The 23,449-nt window shown below is 46.8% G+C and overlaps 1 protein-coding gene across 1 annotated transcript; it reads left to right on the plus strand.

The window, feature by feature from the left end:
- The first annotated feature begins 334 nt into the window (after nucleotides 1-334).
- Nucleotides 335-18,196, plus strand: LOC144734945 (procathepsin L-like). The gene is made up of 8 exons (XM_078617415.1): nucleotides 335-515; nucleotides 4,947-5,096; nucleotides 8,150-8,272; nucleotides 9,571-9,732; nucleotides 12,572-12,796; nucleotides 13,886-14,054; nucleotides 15,855-15,972; nucleotides 16,795-18,196. Exons 2-8 carry the CDS (start codon nucleotides 4,950-4,952, stop codon nucleotides 16,892-16,894), a joined length of 1,044 nt encoding a protein of 347 aa, XP_078473541.1. The 5' UTR covers nucleotides 335-515; nucleotides 4,947-4,949; the 3' UTR covers nucleotides 16,895-18,196.
- Nucleotides 18,197-23,449: the final 5,253 nt, after the last annotated feature.

The raw sequence follows: 23,449 nt of genomic DNA on the forward strand, positions 1-23,449 counted from the left end.
TGCTGCTACAGCAGAGCGAGTTCGCGTCGGTGGGCTGCTGTGCCTCCTCCTCCTCGTGTTGAAGGAAGGGTCCTGGTGGAGGGGGAGGGGGGGGCCCTTGCCGAGTGCAACACTGCCAGCAGCAGCAGCACAAGCCGAGACGTGCAGAGGAAGTGGCCTCGCTTGTGCGCGCTGGGAAATGTGATCCCCCGACTCCTGCTCGCTCGCCCAGGAAGCGGAGCGGCCCAACTTGTGCGCGGGACCAAATGTGAAGGGCCGGGCGGGCGGTGGTGGGGGGTGGGGTGGGCGAGGTGACTACACCGTCACGTGACCCCCCCCCCACCACCGCATTCCTTGAGAGAAAACAGCCAAGAAGAAAGAGTTGTCCCAAGAAGAGTTGCCGCCACACTTCGCCCGCCCGCCTCCACCGAGAGAAGCAGCAGCGGAGTGATCAGCTTCGCTGCCACACGCAGCGAGACGAGAGACGAGACACAGAGACAGAGAGACAGCGAGACGAGAGACATCTGCTGAGTCTGGTGAGGTGCATCTTCTCAAACACTCACGGCCGATCGTCGTGTACGTTGAACTTCTTTCGCACCGTACGTAGCCAAACCTCATAATCGGAGGTGTTCGGGGTGGGGTGGACAACAAACTAAACACAAAAAGCAGTCCTAAAGCAACGAGTTTGTCAATCTAGATGATGATGATTTAAAAGTGCATGGCTCCCAGTGGACTCCTCATATCGGAAGCGAGAGCGTTCCAGACGGCCGCTGAAGCGCTTCTGAAAGCGGCAGTGGCCGCCTGTGATGATGCCATTGGCGGGGAAAGTGATTAAGTCTTTGTGTGAACAACAGAGTTCATAATAATAATTAAATATACTCGACACATTAGTCAATAACACTGTGTGGCCCTTAACAGGAATATGTAACAGGCGACGTTTCGGGCAGTGGTCCTTATTCATAGCATGTAGAGATGCCATCGAGATTGGATAGTAATAATACAGCCACAAGGCGAACCTGCTAAGTTTATATTACTGTACTTTACAGCGAGTAAACCGCATGCATACAAATGAAATGTTTCCCTGCAATGTTCACGTCTTAGAGGTTTCCACATTGGAGTCGCTGAAGTTGTGTTTGTGAGCTTATTTCATAGGGATGGACCGCAAAGTTGGCTTTAACAAATGTGTAAGTGTTGTGTAAAATCAACTTCTGTCAAAGCGGTTGTTAACAGCTACTATTCGGTAAACTATTCATGTGCCCATTTAATAAGTAGTCAACACGAATCATTAGATAGCATACGCGGTGTAAAGTGCAGTCCCAAACTTGTATTATCTACTAGGTGATTTGAAGAAGGGTCATTGCCCGAAACGTCGCCTACTATATATACAGTCCGCCGCAGTGCCATTGACAAAGGTTTGTGTTTGTGAATTGTGTACCGTTGGCGATGCAGTAGCAGCAGCATCACCGCCACCACCAACATATCTAATGTACTCGATTGTCAAGGGGCATTAATGAACTCGACTGTGATAGAGAATAAAAAAGACGTTTTAATCAAGCCGATAGTAACATATGAAATGTGAATTGGAAGCATATAGTATTCACAAATAGGTGATAGGTATCAACCTTGAACTATTATTACATATCTACCCTGTGGCAGGGTGGAGCATAACGAGTGTCTATCATGAAAATGCATCTTTTAATCTTCGGAGCAGAAAAATAAGAATACATTTCTGATAAATGAATTTGCAGCAGTTCATATCGAGTTCAAATCTCCTTGGTTGTTTATGTGATGTCGTGACACGGATTTAAGAAGCCAGGTCACGTGACGTGGCTATTCTGACGTCAACGTTGCCAGAGAATGCTCGACTCCGTTTCAAGTGAAACGTCGTCGCCTGTGCAATTGGTTGTAAGAATTGTTTTTCAGCTTACCGCTGAGCTGAAACAATTATAGTCGCAGCGCTAAACGTTAGCAAATCTGACAATTTCATTTGTTGGGTGGCGGAGGGTCTTACAGCATATGTTTCTATGTATGTTGAACCTCTTTAGCATCGTGCGTACCCAACCGTGCTAATCAGATATGACGAGATCATTACATGGACTCATCCATAAAATATCTGATGAATCGTAAACTATATATTTCGGTTTGTATTCAGCTATTTATTAAGGGCTTTGCCATGTGCTTTTTCACAGTGTGCATCAGTTTCACTTTGCCTTAACATTTCTATAACTTGGTGGCACTTGTGTTGTTCAAAATATGCAGTTTTCTAATATTCATGCATAGTCCATGTCAAATATTACATCCCATTTTTAAGTCCTCAAAGATCATCCATAACTGTTAATGTTATTCTAGTTCTGGCAGGTATCTGTCATTTTAATATTTGATTTGTCTATGGTATGATTGATTCGTTATACACAACGACAAAAAACAATCTTATTCTCAAGATTCTTAGATACTTCGCATGTAACGGATGGATTTGACACACTGTTCAACCGCACACACACAGATTTTAACACGAATAAGTCTCTTATTTAAAAAAATCAGAGCACCAGTCATCAAATAGGCAACTGACACTGTGCAAAGAATACATGATACTATTATACAGATGGAAAAAAACCTAATCAATGGCTTAATTCATAATTTAGGTTCATAAGGCATCGCCCAGTGCACAATATGATGTGTATGAGAAGGCAAACAACGCAACAAAGGCAATCAGCTTTCAGTCTGTATCAAACGGGTCTGTCACGCTTGTTTGAGAAGGTGACACGGCAGGCATGTAGGAATCTTCTGTGCTGGTGAATGTACAGCCGTCACGCACACGGTGTGCCTCGAACGGCGCAGACAGCAGCGTTCACGCCACCCGGTCATCGTGAACGCCACCCGGTCATCGTGAACGCCACCCGGTCATCGTGAACGCCACCCGGTCATCGTGAACGCCACCCGGTCATCGTGAACGCCACCCGGTCATCGTGAACGCCACCCGGTCATCGTGAACGCCACCCGGTCATCGTGAACGCCACCCGGTCATCGTGAACACCACCCGGTCATCGTGAACGCCACCCGGTCATCGTGAACGCCACCCGGTCATCGTGAACACCACCCGGTCGGCGTGAACGCTAGGGCAGCCCCCGGCTCCAAGGGACCCTCTGGGCGTTCGCTGCGCTCCGTGCCTCGGCCATCCCGTTCTCCTCTGCTCCTCCTCCTCTCACGTAGCCCACCAATAGACTCATTGTATAAACAAACCAGTGTATTAGAATTATTCGTTTATTTATTATCGGATTGATGCCCTCTCTTCTGAGACAATGGAGACCTTACAACGTTAACCAGACCTCCACAGCTTGGCCAACAATCCATGCTCATTTTTCGGAGGTAATGGTAGTTCATTCATGTTTGGTCTCGGGGTCCAGACCTCGTAAACTGAATTGGGCCTCCACAGCTCTGCCCATCTAATGACGTGCTCTGGAGTAGGGGTCTCTCCGGCACATGACAACCCACCTGCAGACCTTACTACAGGGTTCTCACTGCTACGTTGCACGTCTGATTAGCACGGTTGGCTACATGAAGTAGAAAGGAAGTCCAACATGCATGCATAGCTCTCAAGTGAAGCTAGACTCCTGTCTGTGCTACCAACTTTTCTTAAAAAAGAACATATATACTGCATTTACTCAAATAAATACAATTCACCTCACATTCACCTCATCATTCTGACTCGTATGAAAAGACATTATATGATTGAGACAATTATGATTAATTCCTTCTTAGCGCTAAATGTTTTTATAACCATCCACGTCATTACTGAAGTATTTTCCTGGATTGAGCAGCTGGGTGGTGGTGGCGACGCTGCTGCTGCTGCACGTGGCCTGCAACCCAGTGCTGTAGGGACAGCAGCGAGGGTTGGTGGATCATACACAGATGGAGTGAAACTCCCCTCCCGTGGGTGTCAAGGAGATGCCATGCCCAGGCTTATCAGGAGAAGGCGGTACAGCAAGTTGACTAATCGCCATCTGTTTCTATCTGTACGGGGGATGGAGTGTTGCTTTGTCACGCGAGTGGATTTTCTCTGGGTGCTCCGGTTTCCTCCCCACGTACAAGTACATTTTATTATTATATCATATAACAGTTTGGGTGGGCCCTGGAAAGTACGATGTTAAGCTCACACTGGAAAAAGAATTGCTATCATAAAGAAATATGTACAAATTATTAAACAATCAACCATAATTCTGCACACAGATGGATCTTTCTGTTCTAAAATCAATAGAGACATTGGCAGGAAACTAAATTGATCTATTTTCAACATCAGCTTAAAAAAGTGATGAGTGCTAATTTTACAATTGGGGTTAGTAAACCATAAGTCACCACGCTGGTCAGTGTGTTTTGGTGACGGGGGGGACCGGCTTACACATTACTCGCCATTGCTGTGAGACATTGCCAGGAATCAAGTGTGATCACCACTACACCACTGTGCCACGCTCTACAAGGATATGTGTGTTTTATCGAGGTTGCCAACCACAAGGGAAAATGCCCAAAACACCCAGTGGCCAGCAATAAACAGTACCATTGAAGGTGTAATAGACACGAGTTAATTCTATTCTTAAATTGAGCGAGGATGTAAGAACATGGAGACAAAGACAGAAGGAAGGATATTACAAAGTGGAGCAGTGCCAAGAAAGAAGCAGAAAGAGAAGTGTTTCGACCTGGAGCTAAGTTGGTCGAACACCGTATGTACAACAAAGTAATCTTAAAAAACAAAACTTGATTCCAAGAAATGCAAACTAAGCATAAAGTGTGATTCACAACTGCGGCCGAGTCAATAAGAGTTGCATAACGGACCGAACAGAGACCAAGAAAAACACACACAGAGAAAAACACCAACAGAGCCCAGCGCTGCACACTGTGCGCGCTGCCATATGTTGAAGATCACGGGATGCGTTACGCCACGCGTCACTTGCCCCGTCCGTCCGTGCGCGCAGACCATGCAGAGGACAGGCTGGAGCGGCGTGGCTGCTCTGTTGGCGTGCCTTGTGGCGCTGGTGGGCGCGTTGGCTGTGTCTCGCCCCGACCCTGCACTGGATGGGCACTGGGAGGCATGGACGGCCTACTTCAAGAAGGCTTACACACAAGTGAGAACACGCACAGAGACAAAGACAGCGAGACTAAAATCAGTGGCTCTGTGCACTGAATACGGTAATAGCCCGGTTTACGTCGGGGATGCATTCCTGAAAGAGGCGATGACGAATATCGAAATGAAATCAAAACAATTGTACGTAAAACTGTTACGTTGACTCTTGGCCACAAATACATCCATGTCACTTAAACACACACTTGTGAGGCATGGTGCTTAGCGATTACGTACCCACAACGTTACGTTAAATTACTAAAAATACTGTACTCAACATGAGTTTACAACAGTAAACTTTAACACACATTATTCAGGGTACAATAAGATACGGTACACTATAAAAATCACCAAAATACTGTACACAAACAATATATTGTACTCTACAGTACATTAATGTTTTCTATGTGCGACGAAAAGTACTTCGTGTATCGGGTTCGGTGGAGGGGAAGGCTGAGAGGCGGCGGATACGAGAAAGGATGGACGATACTGTCAGCGACGTCAGTGTGGGGTTTTTGAAACGCGAATCAGGCAGCTGTGTTAACAAACTGGCAACGTATTTGCGAAATGACGTAAAAAAATACTGTATATATAAGCAGACAATACGCCTCCACGTATTTGGCCCGACACATCAAAAATTAAAGTTTTCCCTACACATCTCATCAGCCACACAGTCTCTTTGGAGTGCATAAATTCAGCAGCATTGGTTCAACACAAGCAGACCTGAGCAGTTTTCACATTCACCGTCTCATCAGCTTGCTTGCTGGTGACCTGCCAAATGTCTAAAGGCAAGACTCCATCTCTGATAGATATGGGTCCTAGTTGGACGCAAAACTATATAATATCACTCACCACTGATGTTAACCATGGCCTGGAATCGAACTCTGGCCGCCAGGTTCATAGTACGGCACGCGCCACTGCTCACCTCAGCATTTAAATCTTATTAATGTATGATTGTAAAATGAACAATAATAACGTTTTAAGCAATATACTCACATTTAGGACTACCTATAAAGATTTTATGGAGCTCAACTCTCTTTGCTAAAGGATTTTAATGGAAAGTAAATCGTGGTGTGGCACAATTTACAAGATGAAAGCTGCAAATATATGAGAACCATCGCTTGCACGAGTCACCGTATTAGCCCCGATAAATATTTCAGTTACATTCTTTATCTCCCGAGTGGCCAATGGGAGCATCTTCGCCTTCGACTCCGACGAGGCGATATGTCAAGAATGCGGTGCCGTTTTATTTTTTACGCACGACAGATTAACCATTGCGGAGGAAATCACAATGACTGAAACACAAATATATATTCATTTTCCGCGATTCCCTTTACACCTACACGCAGTGGGAATTGAATGACAATGTCATCTGTCAAGCAGTTGTTTATTTTTCGCACACCGTCTTAAAGCACGGAGGCTTTGCTTTGTAGCAGCAAGTAATGCAGATACTGCCCATGTGTTTTCCCTTTTATAATAATTGTTGCCGTTGATAGAGCCACCCTCCTTCCACGCCGGGGCGTCTCGGGAGCGCTTTCGACGCGATATAAGCGGCTTTTATTACAGCTCATCCCAACACAGTTTAAAGGGCACCCCCAGTGGCAGCTGTCCCTGTGTGGCGCAGCAACAACGACGTGAATCGTCACCTGGCCTGCAAGCAGGCATTGGTCGGCCAGTAGCTGGGGGCGAGTTTGCCATGTGCAGTGCTGCCAAGTGAGTTATCTGCAGGTAATTGTTTTGAATTTGGAACATTTGGACCATGACGCCGGCACGCGATGGGCCCTACTTTCTCGCTTCTCACGATGTCAGGGGATCTTCAACGTCCACTGGGAAGCAGTCGGCGCGTATAATTACGGTTAATGCAATCACACTCATAACCGGCGTGGCCTACTAGATTGGCTGCTATAAATGTCCGCATGAGAAGCTACTCTATAGCTCAGTGGGCCTTGCCTGCTAAAATAAGAATAGTAGTATGAGTAGAACTATAAACGTCTGCAACAAGCGGTGAACGTGCTACCACCGGGCCATCTCACCAATGAGTAGACTTTCCTCTGCCATGTAAATGTGGAACTTCCACAACTGGCTGAGGGCTGTAAACAGGAAATGACCACTCCCTCAAAGCCCATTTGAGCAGGAACTGACTTTGAGCTGATTTTGCTGTGTTTGGATAACAATCAAACTGTTGCAGTTTCTCTTTCTAAAAGCTGCTTGGCACAGTAGTTGGAGTGCTTGCTTCACAACGGAAGGTCGTGCACCCAAATTATGGTTGGGGTTTCACTCGGCCCATCAGTCAAAATTGATAAAACTAGTTACAACTTTGTTAAAAGCTGCAGTGGTTGTGCTATTAATCAACGATAATACAGCAATTATAAGTCCAATTATTTCCCCAGGAACAGCAAAATGAATAGGTACACCACAGTTCGTCAGCAGGTCACGTGTCGTGGGGCAAAGTGTGGGTGGTCCTCCCTCCTCTGCCAAAACGTCTGGCCATCGTGGAAGAGTCGGCCAATATATAGTGGAGACACTGCCGCCAAGCAGTGGCATTAGCAAGACGTTTCAGAGCTGCACCTTTTCCACCTTTACCTTATAGGAAGTCTGAGCTGTTTCTCAAGGCTCATGCAGGAGGGTCCTGCACTGGGATGTTCAGCCAATTGCAATAATAAGTGTTTGTTATCTTGCAGGAGATAACCAGAGAACCCAGAAAAAATCTGCACGCAATTAATGAGATCAACAATCATAGCTCCACACAGATGGATTCAAGAATCCATTGATGCACTCTCAGCTGGTGTTCTCAGACAGTGTCTCTCTCAGGGACTCAACGCTGCTTATCTTCTGAGATCTGACAAGTTCAGGCAAATTCCGAGTGATGTTAATTAACAGACTGGCCCCCTCCATAAGAATGTGGAATTTCCAGCACTGGTTGAAGGCTGTAAGCAGGAGATGAAACGCCGTTTGGTTTTTGGCAGAAAACGAAATGTGACTTTTTTATTATTTTTCCATGTCGTTATATATTTGTCAGGGCATAAACAACGCGTGTGTCTTTGTGACCTTTTCCAGACAGATGGCATCAAACGGCGGCTCATATGGGAGGAAAACATGCGATTTGTCGACAGACACAACTTGGAGCATTCGATGGGCCTGCACTCGTACACCCTGGGCATGAACCACCTTGCGGACCTGGTATGGAATCGCGTGCCGCGTCGGTGTTTGCCGTTGCGTTGCCTGCGTGTGGCTCTCCACCGACGGGCGTGTTTTTGGTCAAACCGCGTGCTGTTCGGCGCAGCGTCCGACGTTTGCGCTACACGTGCCAGGAGCTTCTTCAGGAACTGAACTGTGGAGGGGGACAAGGTGAGCAGCCCGGCCAACACCAGCAGCAGCCAAAAGGAAGTGACGTGTAATCGGGAGAGAAAGTGACCTACTCGATTTGGTTCCTGGAGAAGCCGCCAGCAAGTGGAGCGAACCGTCGGACATCATGCCGAACCGCACATGGCACAACCCGAAAACACATCGCAAAGGTTGCGTTATGAAATTGCGAAGAGTGCAGATTTGGCGCTTTGGTGCTGAGAATCTCAGTGTGAAAAAATAATGAAAAAGTTAAGGTTTAACAATCGTGTTGAAGTATTGCGTTACGTGGTATTACTTTTGTAAGTTTAATCATAGCTCTGGGAAAGGAAAAAAAACACGCAACTCTCTGTAGAGATGACAACAGTGAGCCATGTGAACAAAGAGAACGAAATGATTTAGACAATCGTGGTTCTTCATAGCTATGTAGATCTCTACGGGTTTCGAATGAAGAGTAAAAATCATTCGTGCAGCCCGCGCTCCGAACACTCTTAACTGGCAGCAGAGGAGTTATACTAAAGGAAGCACTCAGATGCAACAGAATACACTTTTCTAATCTTTCAAAGTAAAAGGTTTCCTTCTGGAAAAAAATATACAGTGAGCAATTAGCACCTCTTATTTGGAGGGTGTTTCTAATGTGCTAGTGTGTGTTGATTATATTGCTGTGCTGTGCTGTTGCGTAATGACTACAATGCTGTGATATTGTGTAATGATTACAATACTGTGATATTGTGTAATGATCGCAATGCTGTGATATTGTGTAATGATTACAGTGTTGTGATATTGCATAATGATTACAATACTGTGATATTGTGTAATGATTACAATGCTGTGATATTGTGTAATGATCGCAATGCTGTGATATTGTGTAATGATTACAATGTTGTGATATTGCATAATGATTACAATGCTGTGATATTGCGTAATGATTACAATGCTGTGATATTGTGTAATGATCGCAATGCTGTGATATTGCATAATGATTACAATGTTGTGATATTGCGTAATGATTACAATGCTGTGATATTGCGTAATGATTACAATGCTGTGATATTGTGTAATGATCGCAATGCTGTGATATTGCATAATGATTACAATGTTGTGATATTGCATAATGATTACAATGCTCTGTTCAGACCGTGGATGAATTTCGCAAGACGATGAACGGCTACAGGAGAGGCTCAAGAGAACGCCATGAAGGCCATCACACATCCACCTTCCTGGCTCCAGAGAATTACGAAGTTCCACAAAGTATGGACTGGCGGGACCAAGGACTGGTCACACCTATCAAGAACCAGGTTTGTGCAACCCTCTGTCTTCTGTTGATCACGAACTATGCATTCAGACTCAGCCTTGATTATTTATGATATATTATTTGGAGCGTTACTGTGGCAAGATGTTAAATACACCACCTGGTATGCATTAGGTTGTGGGTTATATCCCGACCCTGACGCCTGTATATATGAAATTTGCATGTCTCTCTCCCCATGATCGTGTGGATTTTCCTCCGGGTCCTCCCGTTTTTTCCCTCCGCATTTAGAATCAACATGCATTTAGCGTACTTGGCTGCTATAAATGTCCACGTGATAAGCCATTTTCTTGACCTATCATATGTGGCCAGGTCACTTCTAAAATAGAGCTCCATACCTCAGTGGGCTTTACCTGGTAAAGTATAAATAGTTTCGTTTATTTCTGCTGGTAAGGCTCATTGAGCTCAGCCGCTCTTCCAGAAGAACAACCACAGGCTTTGTCATATGTTGTCCTCCTCTTCCATGCTGGCCAAACATTTTGAAAGAGGTGGAAGTTCCCAGACTTTACCACACCACACGCCACCTGCCGGTCAACCGTCGGGTGGAGAGAGGCGGTGGAGGGTTCAATTTAATAAACTTGTACCATTGTTTAACTGCCGTGCCGAGCAATGGATTGCATCGGCAACCCTTCGATTCCAAGTCCGGTGCGATGCTCACCATTCCTCCACGGCAACATCCCTCGTAGGCGGTGCACAAGCATGATCCACAACGACAGCGGTTCGTGCTCTCCTTACTTTCATTACAAACGGCAGCCAACTCCGGCTCACTGATTGGATCCGACAGATTTCGTCGATCATTGGCTGGGCCCAATTTCCCCCTCTCTTAACACCCCCCCCCCCCACCGACCTTCACGATCCCCACTCCCTTATTATGTTTCCAAGTGTTGGCTGTGCCAATGTGCAATCCAATTAAACTGTACAAAGCCCTTGGATTGCGCGTAGCGACAGCACCATCAGCGGCGTGTACCTTGGAGCTTGAAGACAACGATCCGCCTGTTGTGCGACCTGGCACGTTCTTGCCTGTGCAGAGAGGCGCTCTCAGTTGTTGACTCTGGGAAGTGGAGAAGCAATGTTCACAGATGGCACCATCGCCGTCCCCCCCCACGCCCCTCCGCCCGACGCTTGCCTATCAAGTTCAAAAGCCGGTTTAATGATCTTGTGTGCTGCTGTGTAGCAGGAACATCATTATATTTGGAGCTCCCATCCTTCACAAGGAGCCAATTGTTTGCACAGTACCACAGCTGAATGCCAGAGAAATAACAAAGCTACTGAGAATAAGCAGACCATTTGTCTACTGGTACCAGGAAAATTAAAGCACATGCACAAAACAGGCCCAAAATACCTCAAACGTGTGGCCTCAATCTAGAGTTCAAGTTCCAGAAACTACTGAAACACGTTAAAAAGAATAAACGTATAAGCAGATATGGTAGTGGCCTGTGGCTATGTCTTGTTAACTAACAAAATGTTTAAATTTCATTTTGATCGTGGGTTAACTCAGCTTGTCAGCCGCTATGGTGGACAATAAACGCTAAAGTTACCTGCTGGTGATTACTTGATTTATCACAATTTGCGGTCATCATCTGATTCAAGAATCCGTTCTGGTTTTTAACTTTGTCTCTTTTTTCCCATCTCGTTTTCTTTCATGTCTTCCTTGTACAGCCTCGTTCCCTCCGTGAGCTTCAATGTAGCGTCGACATTTTTGGCTCAGAATTTGGACAAATTATAAATAATTGACTCTCGCTCACACAATTTCACGAGCGTACGAGTCGACGAATCGATGCATCATTACTCGCCCGGTCAATAACATAAACATCAGTTTGCAGGAAGTTAACCGTGGCCATCATGCGTACAAACTGGCCCCTGTCATGAGAATGTGGAATTTCCGTTACTGGCTCAGGGTTGTCATTGCTCATTTAAGCTGCATTGGCCAACGTGGTGAAGTATGGTCAAATATCCCTCGTGGGTGTAGGGATGCCTCCATCCTGCGCATGCACTAGTTTATGCGTATATGGTACCACCGTGCAGCCTCATGAGACGGTCTTGTAATGAGACGCTGTATATCACTGTGGCACACACAGAGCGAAAGAGAGATAACACTGTTTAGTACAAAGTATTTGGTGATGCTGCGTTGGCAATGGGTGTGCTAGCACAAAGCACTTTCTTCATTCATCATTCATGTGCTATGAAGAATATGTTGCGTTTTTTTTGTTAACTGCATTGTGCAGCGATACATATATATGTTTCACTTCTTTCGCACCGTACGTAGCCCAAAAGGGCGAATCCGAGGTGTGGGGGAAGGACAACAAACTAAGCACAAACTGTTGTGCAGCTTTCCGCTGTGTTTGCTGTTTGCACAGCTTGTTCTTTGGGAGTGCGCTGCCACTCCGTGTATTGTTAACAAACAAAACCCAACACATTCGTTGTCGGTAACACGGTGGCCTTAATATGATAAATAAATATAACAGGTTATGCTTCGTGCAATGGCTCGTCTTCATAGCACATTCACTAAAGAATTAATTTCTATGTTATATTGTTTTCATTTATGTTAAGGCTGCAATGTTATTGACGAATGTGTCAAGTTTCTGTCTTTGTTGTTAATTGTGCTTGCACCCCGCTGTGAACGCAGAAACGGCAGCATCACCAGACAATAATATAAAGATTGATCGGCAATAACCGCGTACGTTTAACACGTGCGGCAGTCGTGTTGATGCACTGCTGCATGAGGGCCTCTCCACGCCTGCGCGGCGGTCGCCGCCAATCCTGAGCGCCGAACTGAACGGAAGCGATCGTTCTTCATCGGCGTATTGCTCGCGCGTGCGTCCGCGCAGGGCCTGTGCGGCTCCTGCTGGGCCTTCAGTTCGACGGGCGCGCTGGAGGGGCAGTGGAAGCGCCGCTCAGGCGAGCTGGTGCCGCTCAGCGAGCAAAACCTGCTGGACTGCTCGCGCCCCGAGGGCACGGAGGGCTGCGGCGGCGGCTGGATGGACGACGCTTTCCAGTACGTCCTCGATCAGGGCGGCATCGACTCGGAGAGCGACTACCCCTACACGGCCACGGTACGACCACGTTCAGCCTTGCTGGCAGGTAGAGGTGCGGCCCTGCAATTGCGTGCTCGCATCGCTGCCAGCAAAAGGTCCTCGATGGATTGGCTGCATCTCAAGACTGCGGCAGATGGCAACGGCTTGGGGAGGCCTTCATCCGGCAGTGGATTGGTTGTGGATGACGATGATGATGATCATAATGACAGTGATGATGACGATGATGACGACGACGATGATGATGATCACGACAAGACAATGATGATGACGACGAACAAGGGCGGACAACTGTCTAAAAAAACACGTGAACACGCCCTCTTAACCCTTTCCCTTTTCGATGACATACATGTACATAAGTGTATGTCATCGGAACAGAATCGGAAGAAAAACATAACTTAACCGATATCGAGTCTCCCACAAGGCCATGCTGGAGGGCGTGTGGCACAGTTTGGCGGCAGCTATCATAGAGTGCAGTTGTGTCGCTACACTTCTCTGCAGTGAGTACATTGTCTTTAAAAACAGCAGCACTACTACACCTCTCTAAATAACATTTACGCTGAACCGCCTGCGCGTTCCGAAGTTCAGCGGTGAATGGGACACCCACCCTGCAACTTGTAGACATCTCGGAACAGGAAAGGGTCAATGCCTGTTACATTTTGCCCACTTTTTTTAATCATAATAAAGGTTTTTGGGTTAGATCGCGTTATTATAAATGTGTCGCAACCCTCCAGCACCCGACACGGCTAATCAGTAATACATGTGTCACGTTACAAAACGCCAACGAGTTCTTCAGCCCACCGGTGTGTTTGAAGAGTGAATCCACAACATTTAGAATTTGAGTAGTACGACGTTTCACTGGTAATTACATCCAGCATCTTCGGGCGATTTGCTAGAATAGTTCAAACACACCGGTGGGCTGAAGAAGTGACTAATTGGCGTTGTGTAACGTGACACACTTATTACTGATTGGCCGTGTCCGGCGGTGGAGGGTTGCGACACATCTATAATAACGCGATCTCACCCAAAAACCTTCATTATGAATAATACTGGTCGCGAAAGCCTACGTGTTACACTTTTTTTAAGTCGCTCTGCACCCGTTCCGGACAGGATGTCGATTCGTGCCACTACGACCCCTCGAGGATGGTGGCACAAATGTCCGGCTTCGTGGACGTCCGCAAGGGCAGCGAGAAGGACCTGATCACGGCCGTGGCCTCGGTGGGACCCGTGTCGGTCGCAATCGACGCAGGCCACCAGTCCTTCCAGCTGTACGAGTCAGGTAACCCAGCGCCCTGCAACGCGGCCGGGTGGTCCAAGCATCGGTGCACTGAGCCGGGACTGAGTTAGAGCCATCCGTGATCTGACTAGAGTCTCAAGCGTGGAGATGTGGTGGGATATAGCGATGCACATCACCAGTCTTTTAAGCTCTAGCGGTCAGGTGACCGCTGACCGACATTGGCAAGATTCGTGGGCATTGGAGGTGGACAAGCGCTGAGTCGGCGACATTGAGAAGTGAAGTTTTGAAACCGGCTTGGATTGCCCGAAGTTCAACCGGGGTATCAGGTGTAGTGGCGATGCTGATTCTCCCAGGCCTGGAAACGGCGCTATATAAATCCGAAATAGAATAGAATTGCCCTGTCGCCGATGACTGCACCAAGAAAACATTTCACGTTGGATTTGGTTCTGCACCTCATTAGGCTAAATCCCAGCTCTGAAAATGTGAATATCCGTGAGACTGTCACGTGACGAACACATTACTCTCTTATGGCATAGCAGCAGGTCGGACAGTGCAGCGCCCTTCTGTCTTGAACAGCTGTCAATTTGAGAAGATATCAGAAGTAGTTTGGTAACTGCATGCAAAAATAAATGTACATTACATTGGGATTTTGACTTCATTTGGATGAAACGTTCTCTCTGCAGCAGGGCATTTGGGACAGCATGTCTCCTCGGGAGTGGATATTTTTTACGAACGTGACAGGACCTCAGCAGAAGTTCTGCAATATCTGCTTCTGTGGGTCATGTTCCAGCTCTGAACGGATAGTTATTGTCATCACAAGATGCTGATAACACGATTGTACTAGAATTGGGAAAAGGGACAAAAATTTGAGTTCGAATAATAATTTCAACATATAATGAGCACAGTACTTGCTCGCACTCGAAGAGAGAGAATAATTCAGAGGCAGGAGGAATCACAGACATGCAGGAAGGCAGCCACACGATGAGCTGGTGCCAACAATTGCCCAAGCTCCGTCGTTCTCTATATATTAAGGTGTTATCAGCAAAGTAATGAGCCTTTACATGCGGAAGGAAACTGGAGCACCCAGAGAAAACCCATGCATGCAAGGGGGAAACACTCTATCCCATGCAGATGAAGCAGGTGGAGGTCACATTTTTGCTCTACTGCATCCTCCTGGGTACCAGCTCCTCAACGGCCATGGGAAAGCAGTTTCACAATATTTGTGCGATCCACAAACCCTCACGGCTGCCTCCACAGTGCTGATTACAGCACGTGCCACCACCGCCCAGACAAAGTGTGGCATGCCACCCTGGTTATAACCGCGGTATGTATTAACCGTAAAATACTACCCGCCGACTGCTTCGCAGTGGACATTTAAAGATCCCGACGTGTTGTTGAAAATGGGGGTAGGGCATTGTGTTCCGGCGTCAGGATACAATTTCACACAGCAACGACCGCTGTGAAGCACCAGCGCCTTCGTGACAGCATCGCACTATAATAATGGTGCGAATACCAAATCGGTACGTTAACAATAAATAAATATCCGCAGAAAAAAAAACACGCTGGGGGATCAGCAATGCATCCGGCAGAGGTAGAAGTTTTTGATCTGTTTCGGAAATATATTTATTTTTTTGAGGGCAAACAACTTTAACAACATGCTCAATTTTGCATGGTCATATGAACGCGATGTCATTCATTCCGAGAACCGTTCCAACTTGCACACGTGAGCGCGACCTTGAGATGCCTTGAAATATTGATGCGCCTCGCCACGGCAACGGGTGCAGGTGAAATAGTCGGCGTTGAGTGGAGCGCAATGTGCGGTGAAATGTTTTTGTCGCGCAGGCATTTACTACGAGCCGGAGTGTAACAGCACTGAGCTGGACCACGCGGTGCTGGTGGTGGGCTTCGGGGTGAAGGGTCGCGGAGAAAATGGGAAAAAGTTCTGGATCGTCAAGAACAGGCGAGGCTTACATTGTGGTGGAGGACATGTGTGCAACGGTCGCCAGATTACTTGCAGTTTGTAGTCTGCCGTGAATTAGATGAAGTATGTTTAAGAGATTATTTGAAATTGGTAATATGCTACAACTGTGACCAGCTAGGACTTATAGGTGAGGCCCACGTAATGGTGGTGGCTCAGAGGTGAGGGTGCTCTGCTGGCACTGCTCAGTTGCTGGGTTGGCACCGGTACAGCTGCCTGTGGTTACACTGGCTTCTCACGTGGGATGATGATGATGATGAACCTGATTTTGCTAAAATTCCAGCTCTGAGAAATCAAAAACGTAATATTGGTTAGACTTTCGTGCGACAATCATAGAGCCTTGTTTTTGAGAATGTATATCTCCTTGCCTGACTCCTCTTATGATTTGTCATTTATGCAATCCCAGTGCAGCCACGTTATCTTCATAAGTGCATGAGCCGACGAGCTGAAAATGAGACTTGACTACTAATGGGTGGCAAGATCATAGGAAGCATTTTCTGCCACCTTGCCATACGTTTAACCAAGCCCTCTCCTACATCTCGCCAAGGAGCTCATTAACGCAACATCATCTTCATTAATTATGAATGACACCATGCCTCGCATGCGGTACATCTCGAGGTTGCAGTAGACAAGCTGTGGGCACTCACCGTGCCAGCTGTCCCTGTGTGGCGCAGGGCAAATGCAGCAGTGGCCCGCAAACCTACCACTAGGGTGCGATGTTGATTTTGTGGCTTTTACCAAATAATGAATGTGACTCTCCCCACCCACCCCCACCGCCCTCCCTCCCTTGTGTGATTCGCTCAGCTGGAGCACCAGCTGGGGAGATGAAGGTTACATCCTAATGGCTCGTGACCGAAAAAACAACTGTGGAATTGCGTCGGCTGCCAGCTACCCACTGGTTTAGCTTAGCGGCGAGCGCCCGCGGCCCTGGCACAACACCTCAAAGCTTTCTCGTAAAAAAATCATTGTTCGATATATTCCCGTGTTTACGTCTCCTGTTCATCAACCTTTGTTCAGGCCCGAAACATTCCCTCCAAGACAAACTGTCCCTTGGCCACAGCTAACAAGTGTCCTGGTCGACTTGTTTTGTTACGACTGTGACCCAGAGTTACGCGAGTAAATACAACAAAAACATTCCGCAACTTGTTCAATGAAAATCCTGCCAGTTTAGGAGATATCTGCAGAAGTTGTTCAAATGAAAACAAAAATTCGACACGTTCGTCAATGACGCTGTGGCCTTCAAAATAAAAAGTAAATAATTCGCACCACTGCAGGCAATGGCCCTTCACGGCAACTAGCGAGGCCAGAGAAATCAGAGTGCGTGGAGAGAGGCTTCCCTGGCCTCTCTGTGCTCTGACGAAGGGCCACTTTGCCAGAAGGGGCAGTTGGCCAACACGTCACTTTGTCTTTTAAGTCCACAGTGTTACGGATGAACGTGTCGAGATGTTTTGTTAATGGCACTTGTGCGGCAATTCCAGCGTAATACAACCAAAGTGATAATGCAGGAATGTTATATTCATCACGTCCCTGGATGGGGAGAGAGGGGTGAAGACCTGAGTGCGATGGGTGACCGCCGCCAACATCGGTGGCGAGTGATATCCGAAACAGTCCCTAACTCTTTCACCAAGTTGCTCTGACTAGCGTGGTGAAGTATGGTCAAACAACTCCCGTGACCGACATAGCGTGGGAATGGCTTGCATCCAGCATCGAATATCCAAAAGGGCTGGAATTTTTACCGATTAAAATCCCTTGATTATTTTCCTGCCCCAAACACGTGGGATAATTTCAGATTGAAATGTGATCGTTTAGTTCGGTGGTTCTGGTTCTCAATCTGAGGTGCACGCGCCTGCCGGGGGTGCGAGATGACCTTTCTGGGAACCAAAGCGGTGCAGGCTGCAGTCAAGGTTAAGAACCACTGGTTTAGTTTAATTCAGCACACAATGTATTAAAATCTGCACCATATTACATAAGTATTGTATTTTAATGTCTGTTATTCATGTTTCAAAGTCACGCTGATGATGTGACAATCAGCTGAGTTGTCTTGGCATCACTGATGAGTGCTGGCACATTCCGTGATGGCTTTGCTTTGTCTGATCGTCTTGCGATCGAACCTCATGCATGTGACGTTTACCATTTTGTATTCCACTATTGACATATCATTTATGAAATGCTCAACTTCATATCAATAAATGTAAACAAATTCTTGGCTTTGGTATCATGATGTCTTTATATCTATTTCAATTGGGCATTTTCCCCCTGATTTAATATCCTCGTCGGCTCAGATGAGCAACACAAATTCACAATGACGAATGACGTCACAATTACAAATGACAATTCCAGTGACGTCATGTGGATACGACCGCTTGAGTCGCCGTGTCGTTTCGGCGATTACTTAGTTACTAATTACCTGTGAGGTGTGTAATAAATAGGTTTCGATTACAAATTACACTTGTAATGACATTACACATTTAAAATACATGTACCGTGAGGCCACGACACCACAAATGTTTTAAACTTTCAATTAGGTGTCTTTTAAATGCGTAACCTACTGCTCCCCATCTCTGCATCATACAGGAGCTAAAAACAAGCGGCCTCTGAAAATGAATAATGGAGTGAATTAAGATATCATAAAGAACATTGTACCTTGTGGGCTGCTAAATATGTAATGGTAATTGATTGTATTTGGTATTAAAGACATTCTTAATGTGAAAGGCTATCATCACGAAGACGCTATGATTCACAACACTCGGTGTGCAGTAGTTCCGCAGTCGTGGGCGATGTTGCTGTGTGTAACCTCAATTGAGCAATTTGCAGCGTCATTTCTCAACATTGGATCGTGACGCCGGCACGCAGTGGCTTTTACTCTTCTTGACGAATGACCTCGCTGGTTCTTTACCATCCACTGTTCAGCAGACGGCGGCGCAGTATTATTTGACCGTTTAAAATCACCACAGTTATAACCGGGGAGGCCTGCCAGGGTAGAAGCGCGAAGCCAGGCAACATGCACCAAACGAATGTAAACTTCATGGGGTGTCGCGGTGTCGAGATGTTGACTACCTCGCCTGGTATACAGGAGGTCGTGGGTTCGATCCTGACCCTGACGCCTGCTGTACATTTGGAGTTTGCATGTTCTCCCCGTGGTCACGAGGTGTTTTTCTCCAGGTCCTCCAGTATTCCCTTGCACATTTAGAATCGCGTCAATTTCCACGTGATAAGACGCTTCATTGGGCAGTCATTTGTGGCCAGGTCACTTCTGAAAAATATCTTTTTAGCTCAGTGGGCCTTACCTGGTCAAATAAAACGAGTTTAGTTGCAAGTGTAGTTTACAAGCACCTTCCCAAACATTCCATGCTGCTAACAACATCACGTGATGAGCGGCCTGACGCCGCCGGCTGCGCAGGAGCCGGGAGCCGCCCTCTTTCAAAGCGGCGCTGGCGGAGACATCTGGGAATTATTTAGGAATTTGCACAACAACTTCAAAAAGCCGGGGCTTGCGAACTCAACGTCTACCTAGCAAAGGTTTGTGGGGTTTTTCAACAAGAATTGTCTTTAAAAAACATGTAATGAAAAAATATAAATACAATGTTAGCAGCCAATTCAACACAACTAGAATAAATCTACCCCAAGTCTCTGTGTGTAGGGCCACGAGTGTGCGTGAGCGAGTTTGTGAAAACAGGTCATCAATTCCCATCAGCCCTGCAATCGATCACCTGTCTGATCCACAGCCTTGTCAGTGAATCTCAATACCGTCAACGTATAACTCAAGACTGGATAAACTTTCTACCCCGGAATGTATAACGCAGAGTCATAGAGAGAATGAGGCAGAGAATGAGGGTTGGATTTTCCTTGGCAACAATTGCCAGCAAGACAATTCCTCTTCACGTTCGCGACGTCGCCGGGACTTCTACGGCCACCTGTGGCTCAGCACAACCTCACCGCCTCCTCCTCGTTAGTCGTCAAGTATTCCTCACATTCTGTCGCACCTCCGCTGAGCACGGTCGGCTACGTACGGTGCGAAAGAGTTCAACATTCCCCCCCCCCACTTCGACAAAAGAAGAACAATCGAAACGCGTAGAGACGGATGAATCCTGTCGCCGCGTGTTCTCACAAGTGGCGAAGCTTTGGCCACATTCTGATCAACGTGGCTGCGTTTTGTCCCGGCCCGAGGCCTGGTCCTTAACAGCAACACAACCTCACACTCCAGTTTAGTTCTGACTGGGTCATCTTTACCAACGTTATATAAAACTATACTAAAAGCTCAACTATTTGTATTTTACCAGGTAAGGCCCACTGAGCTATTTAGTTCTTTTTCAGAAGCGACCTGGGCACGAAGTGGCTTATCATGTGGAAATGTATGGCAGCCAAATACTCTGAACGCGTGACGATTCTAAATGTGCAGGGGAAACCGTAGGACCCGAAGAAAAATCCACGTGACCACGGGGAGAAAGACACGCAAACTCCAAATATACAGGGTCGGGATCGAACCCACGGCCTCCTGCATACCTGGTGCGGGAGATAACCTCTCCTAGCCACCCCATCACCTGCCACCACACGCCCATTGCAGACAGACAGACTGATGGATGGACAGAGCTCACGTATGAGCAGACGGTACGAGCTGTGAGTTGCAGCAATGCGGTCGCGACTGAGAGCAGCGCTCAGTGGGTCGTTGAAATGGCCAGCGGAACGCAGCGTCCGAGACCCATAGACAAAAACCAGTCGACTGCCTTTATGTTTTATTTTTATTATTTTATTATTTCCATTCTACGTGACTTTACCGAAAAAACCAAGAAGATGCCTCTGCATTGTTTAGTTGCGCGCTGCTGCGCTCTCAGGCGCGCGCGCCCGTGATCGTGTCCGCGCCGCAGGCTGCCGCTGTTGATTCTCTCAAGCTGTGGCAGCCAACCGCGCCGTTATCCTTGCAAGTCGAGGATCCGTGTCGTCGGACATAAAACTGCACAAGGTCCTTCACCCGACGAGAGTCGCTGCATTCGTGGCTCCGACCCTCCGGGTTCCCCTTCACCTCGTCGGATGAGACGAAGAGGCAAAGAGAAAGCAAGAAAGATAGGGGAGCACCTCTCCATTTAACGTTGTAAATCTGCACTCAAGCCCATTTAAATCACGTGGTCTAAGCTGATGTATTTTAATATGAAATGTCGTGAATAATAAGCATCACAATTCACAACGCGCAAACATTTAGTGAATCGGACGCAATGTTCGATCGAAAACTCTGAGGTGCGGGGTCAAAGATCAAGGTCCCTCGTACAGGTGAGAGCCTGACCCAGGTTAGATCCTGAACAGGTGATCGATAGCCTGAACAGACGAGAGCCTGGACAGGTGAGAGCCTGGCCCAGGTTCGATCCTGAACAGGTGATCGAAAGCCTGAACGGGTGAGAGCATGGACAGGTGAGAGCCTGGAGAACTTAGAATGGGCATCTTTATTTCGACTGGAGGAATCCGATGAGCTATGAAGCTCTTCTTCACAGATGTCCACTATGGACGGGTCAGCAAGTTCCAAAGGTAGAGCCTAACCTGGTGAGAGCCTGAACCAGGTTAGATCCAGGTTAGGTGAGAGCCTGAACCAGGTTAGATCCAAGTTAGGTGAGAGCCTGAAGCAGGTTAGATCCAGGTTAGGTGAGAGCCTGAAGCAGGTTAGATCCAAGTTAGGTGAGAGCCTGAAGCAGGTTAGATCCAAGTTAGGTGAGAGCCTGAACCAGGTTAGATCCAAGTTAGGTGAGAGCCTGAAGCAGGTTAGATCCAAGTTAGGTGAGAGCCTGAAGCAGGTTAGATCCAAGTTAGGTGACAGCCTGAACCAGGTTAGATCCAAGTTAGGTGAGAGCCTGAACCAGGTTAGATCCAAGTTAGGTGAGAGCCTGAAGCAGGTTAGATCCAAGTTAGGTGAGAGCCTGAAGCAGGTTAGATCCAAGTTAGGTGAGAGCCTGAAGCAGGTTAGATCCATGTTAGGTGAGAGCCTGAACCAGGTTAGATCCAAGTTAGGTGAGAGCCTGAAGCAGGTTAGATCCAAGTTAGGTGAGAGCCTGAAGCAGGTTAGATCCAAGTTAGGTGAGAGCCTGAAGCAGGTTAGATCCATGTTAGGTGAGAGCCTGAACCAGCTTAGATCCAGGTTAGGTGAGAGCCTGAAGCAGGTTAGATCCAGGTTAGGTGAGAGCCTGAAGCAGGTTAGATCCAGGTTAGGTGAGAGCCTGAACTAGGTTAGATCCAGGTTAGGTGAGAGCCTGAAGCAGGTTAGATCCAGGTTAGGTGAGAGCCTGAAGCAGGTTCGATCCAGGTTAGGTGAGAGCCTGAACTAGGTTAGATCCAGGTTAGGTGAGAGCCTGAACGAATGAGAGGCTGGACAGCCAGGACGGCCCTGGGTGCTGGGTACGATAAGCCGGTCATTCGATGAAGGGCCCTTGACAACAAAACATCGCCTATTAGAGACATTTTTCCATTTTAACGCCACCGTGTTATTGACGATTGTGTGGAGTAAGAAAAAAAATTGTTTTAAGACTCATATTTAAATTCTGATTTGTTTATCATTGTTTGGCTTGTAAGCATTCTGATGATACATTTTGTGAATTGTGCCGCTTCGTAGAAGTGAATAATATATAAATAATAATAGATGGCTTGACCGATGATGATGATGTTGGTGGTGCTCGCGATTGGGGGAATGCAGAAATGTAAGCCCCCCCCCCCCGCCCCTTTCAATTTCTAAAATCCTGGAAGCGTTGCAAGACAAGAGACAACACAAATGTAGTTAAATTAAAAGACAAAGTTAGAAATGTAGTGAGATGAGAGAACTGAGCCGTAGACACGATACAGATGAGAGAGATATTAATCGGCTTTTATGTAACTCAACTCGTTATGTTTACTATTATATGAATTTGATCTGACATCTGATGCCACCCCTATATTTGTGTTTCTTCATGAATCCGAAGCCCCCACTGAGCTACTCGAGATGCAAATCGTTGGCTTTGTTTGCTGAAGCCGAGCGCCGTCACCGTGCAGCCTGCGAGGGACACAGCAGAGCTTTATCAGCGCGCGTCTGAATAATAATAATAATCAATCGTCCGCCTAACAGGGCCATGAAATGTAATTCCAATTGTCTGTGTTTTGTCTGGTGTTTCATCTGTTTCGTTTCGGATAAGGAACTTGAAAAACCCCGCATCCAATGTTCCATGCCAAACGGAATGTGGAGCCGACATTAATTATCCTGAACTGTTTTTCTAAACGCGAGGCGCACAAAACAGTTCTGTATTCTGACAAATCTGAACACGTGTGTTTATTTTGCTATAGCAATACGATCACTAAATATGTTTTTATTTCATTACACATTTTTACCAAATTCTTTAAATCCCGATTGTGCAATCGGCGGCATATGAAGTAGTATCCATCGGGATGTCTCGCACACCGGCGCAAGGGTCCACTGAAGCCGATGTCAGAGAGCTACCTGTGAGATCAT

This window comes from Lampetra planeri, chromosome 53, assembly GCF_965212315.1.
Source record: "Lampetra planeri chromosome 53, kcLamPlan1.2.h2, whole genome shotgun sequence".
Classification (NCBI taxonomy): domain Eukaryota; kingdom Metazoa; phylum Chordata; class Hyperoartia; order Petromyzontiformes; family Petromyzontidae; genus Lampetra; species Lampetra planeri.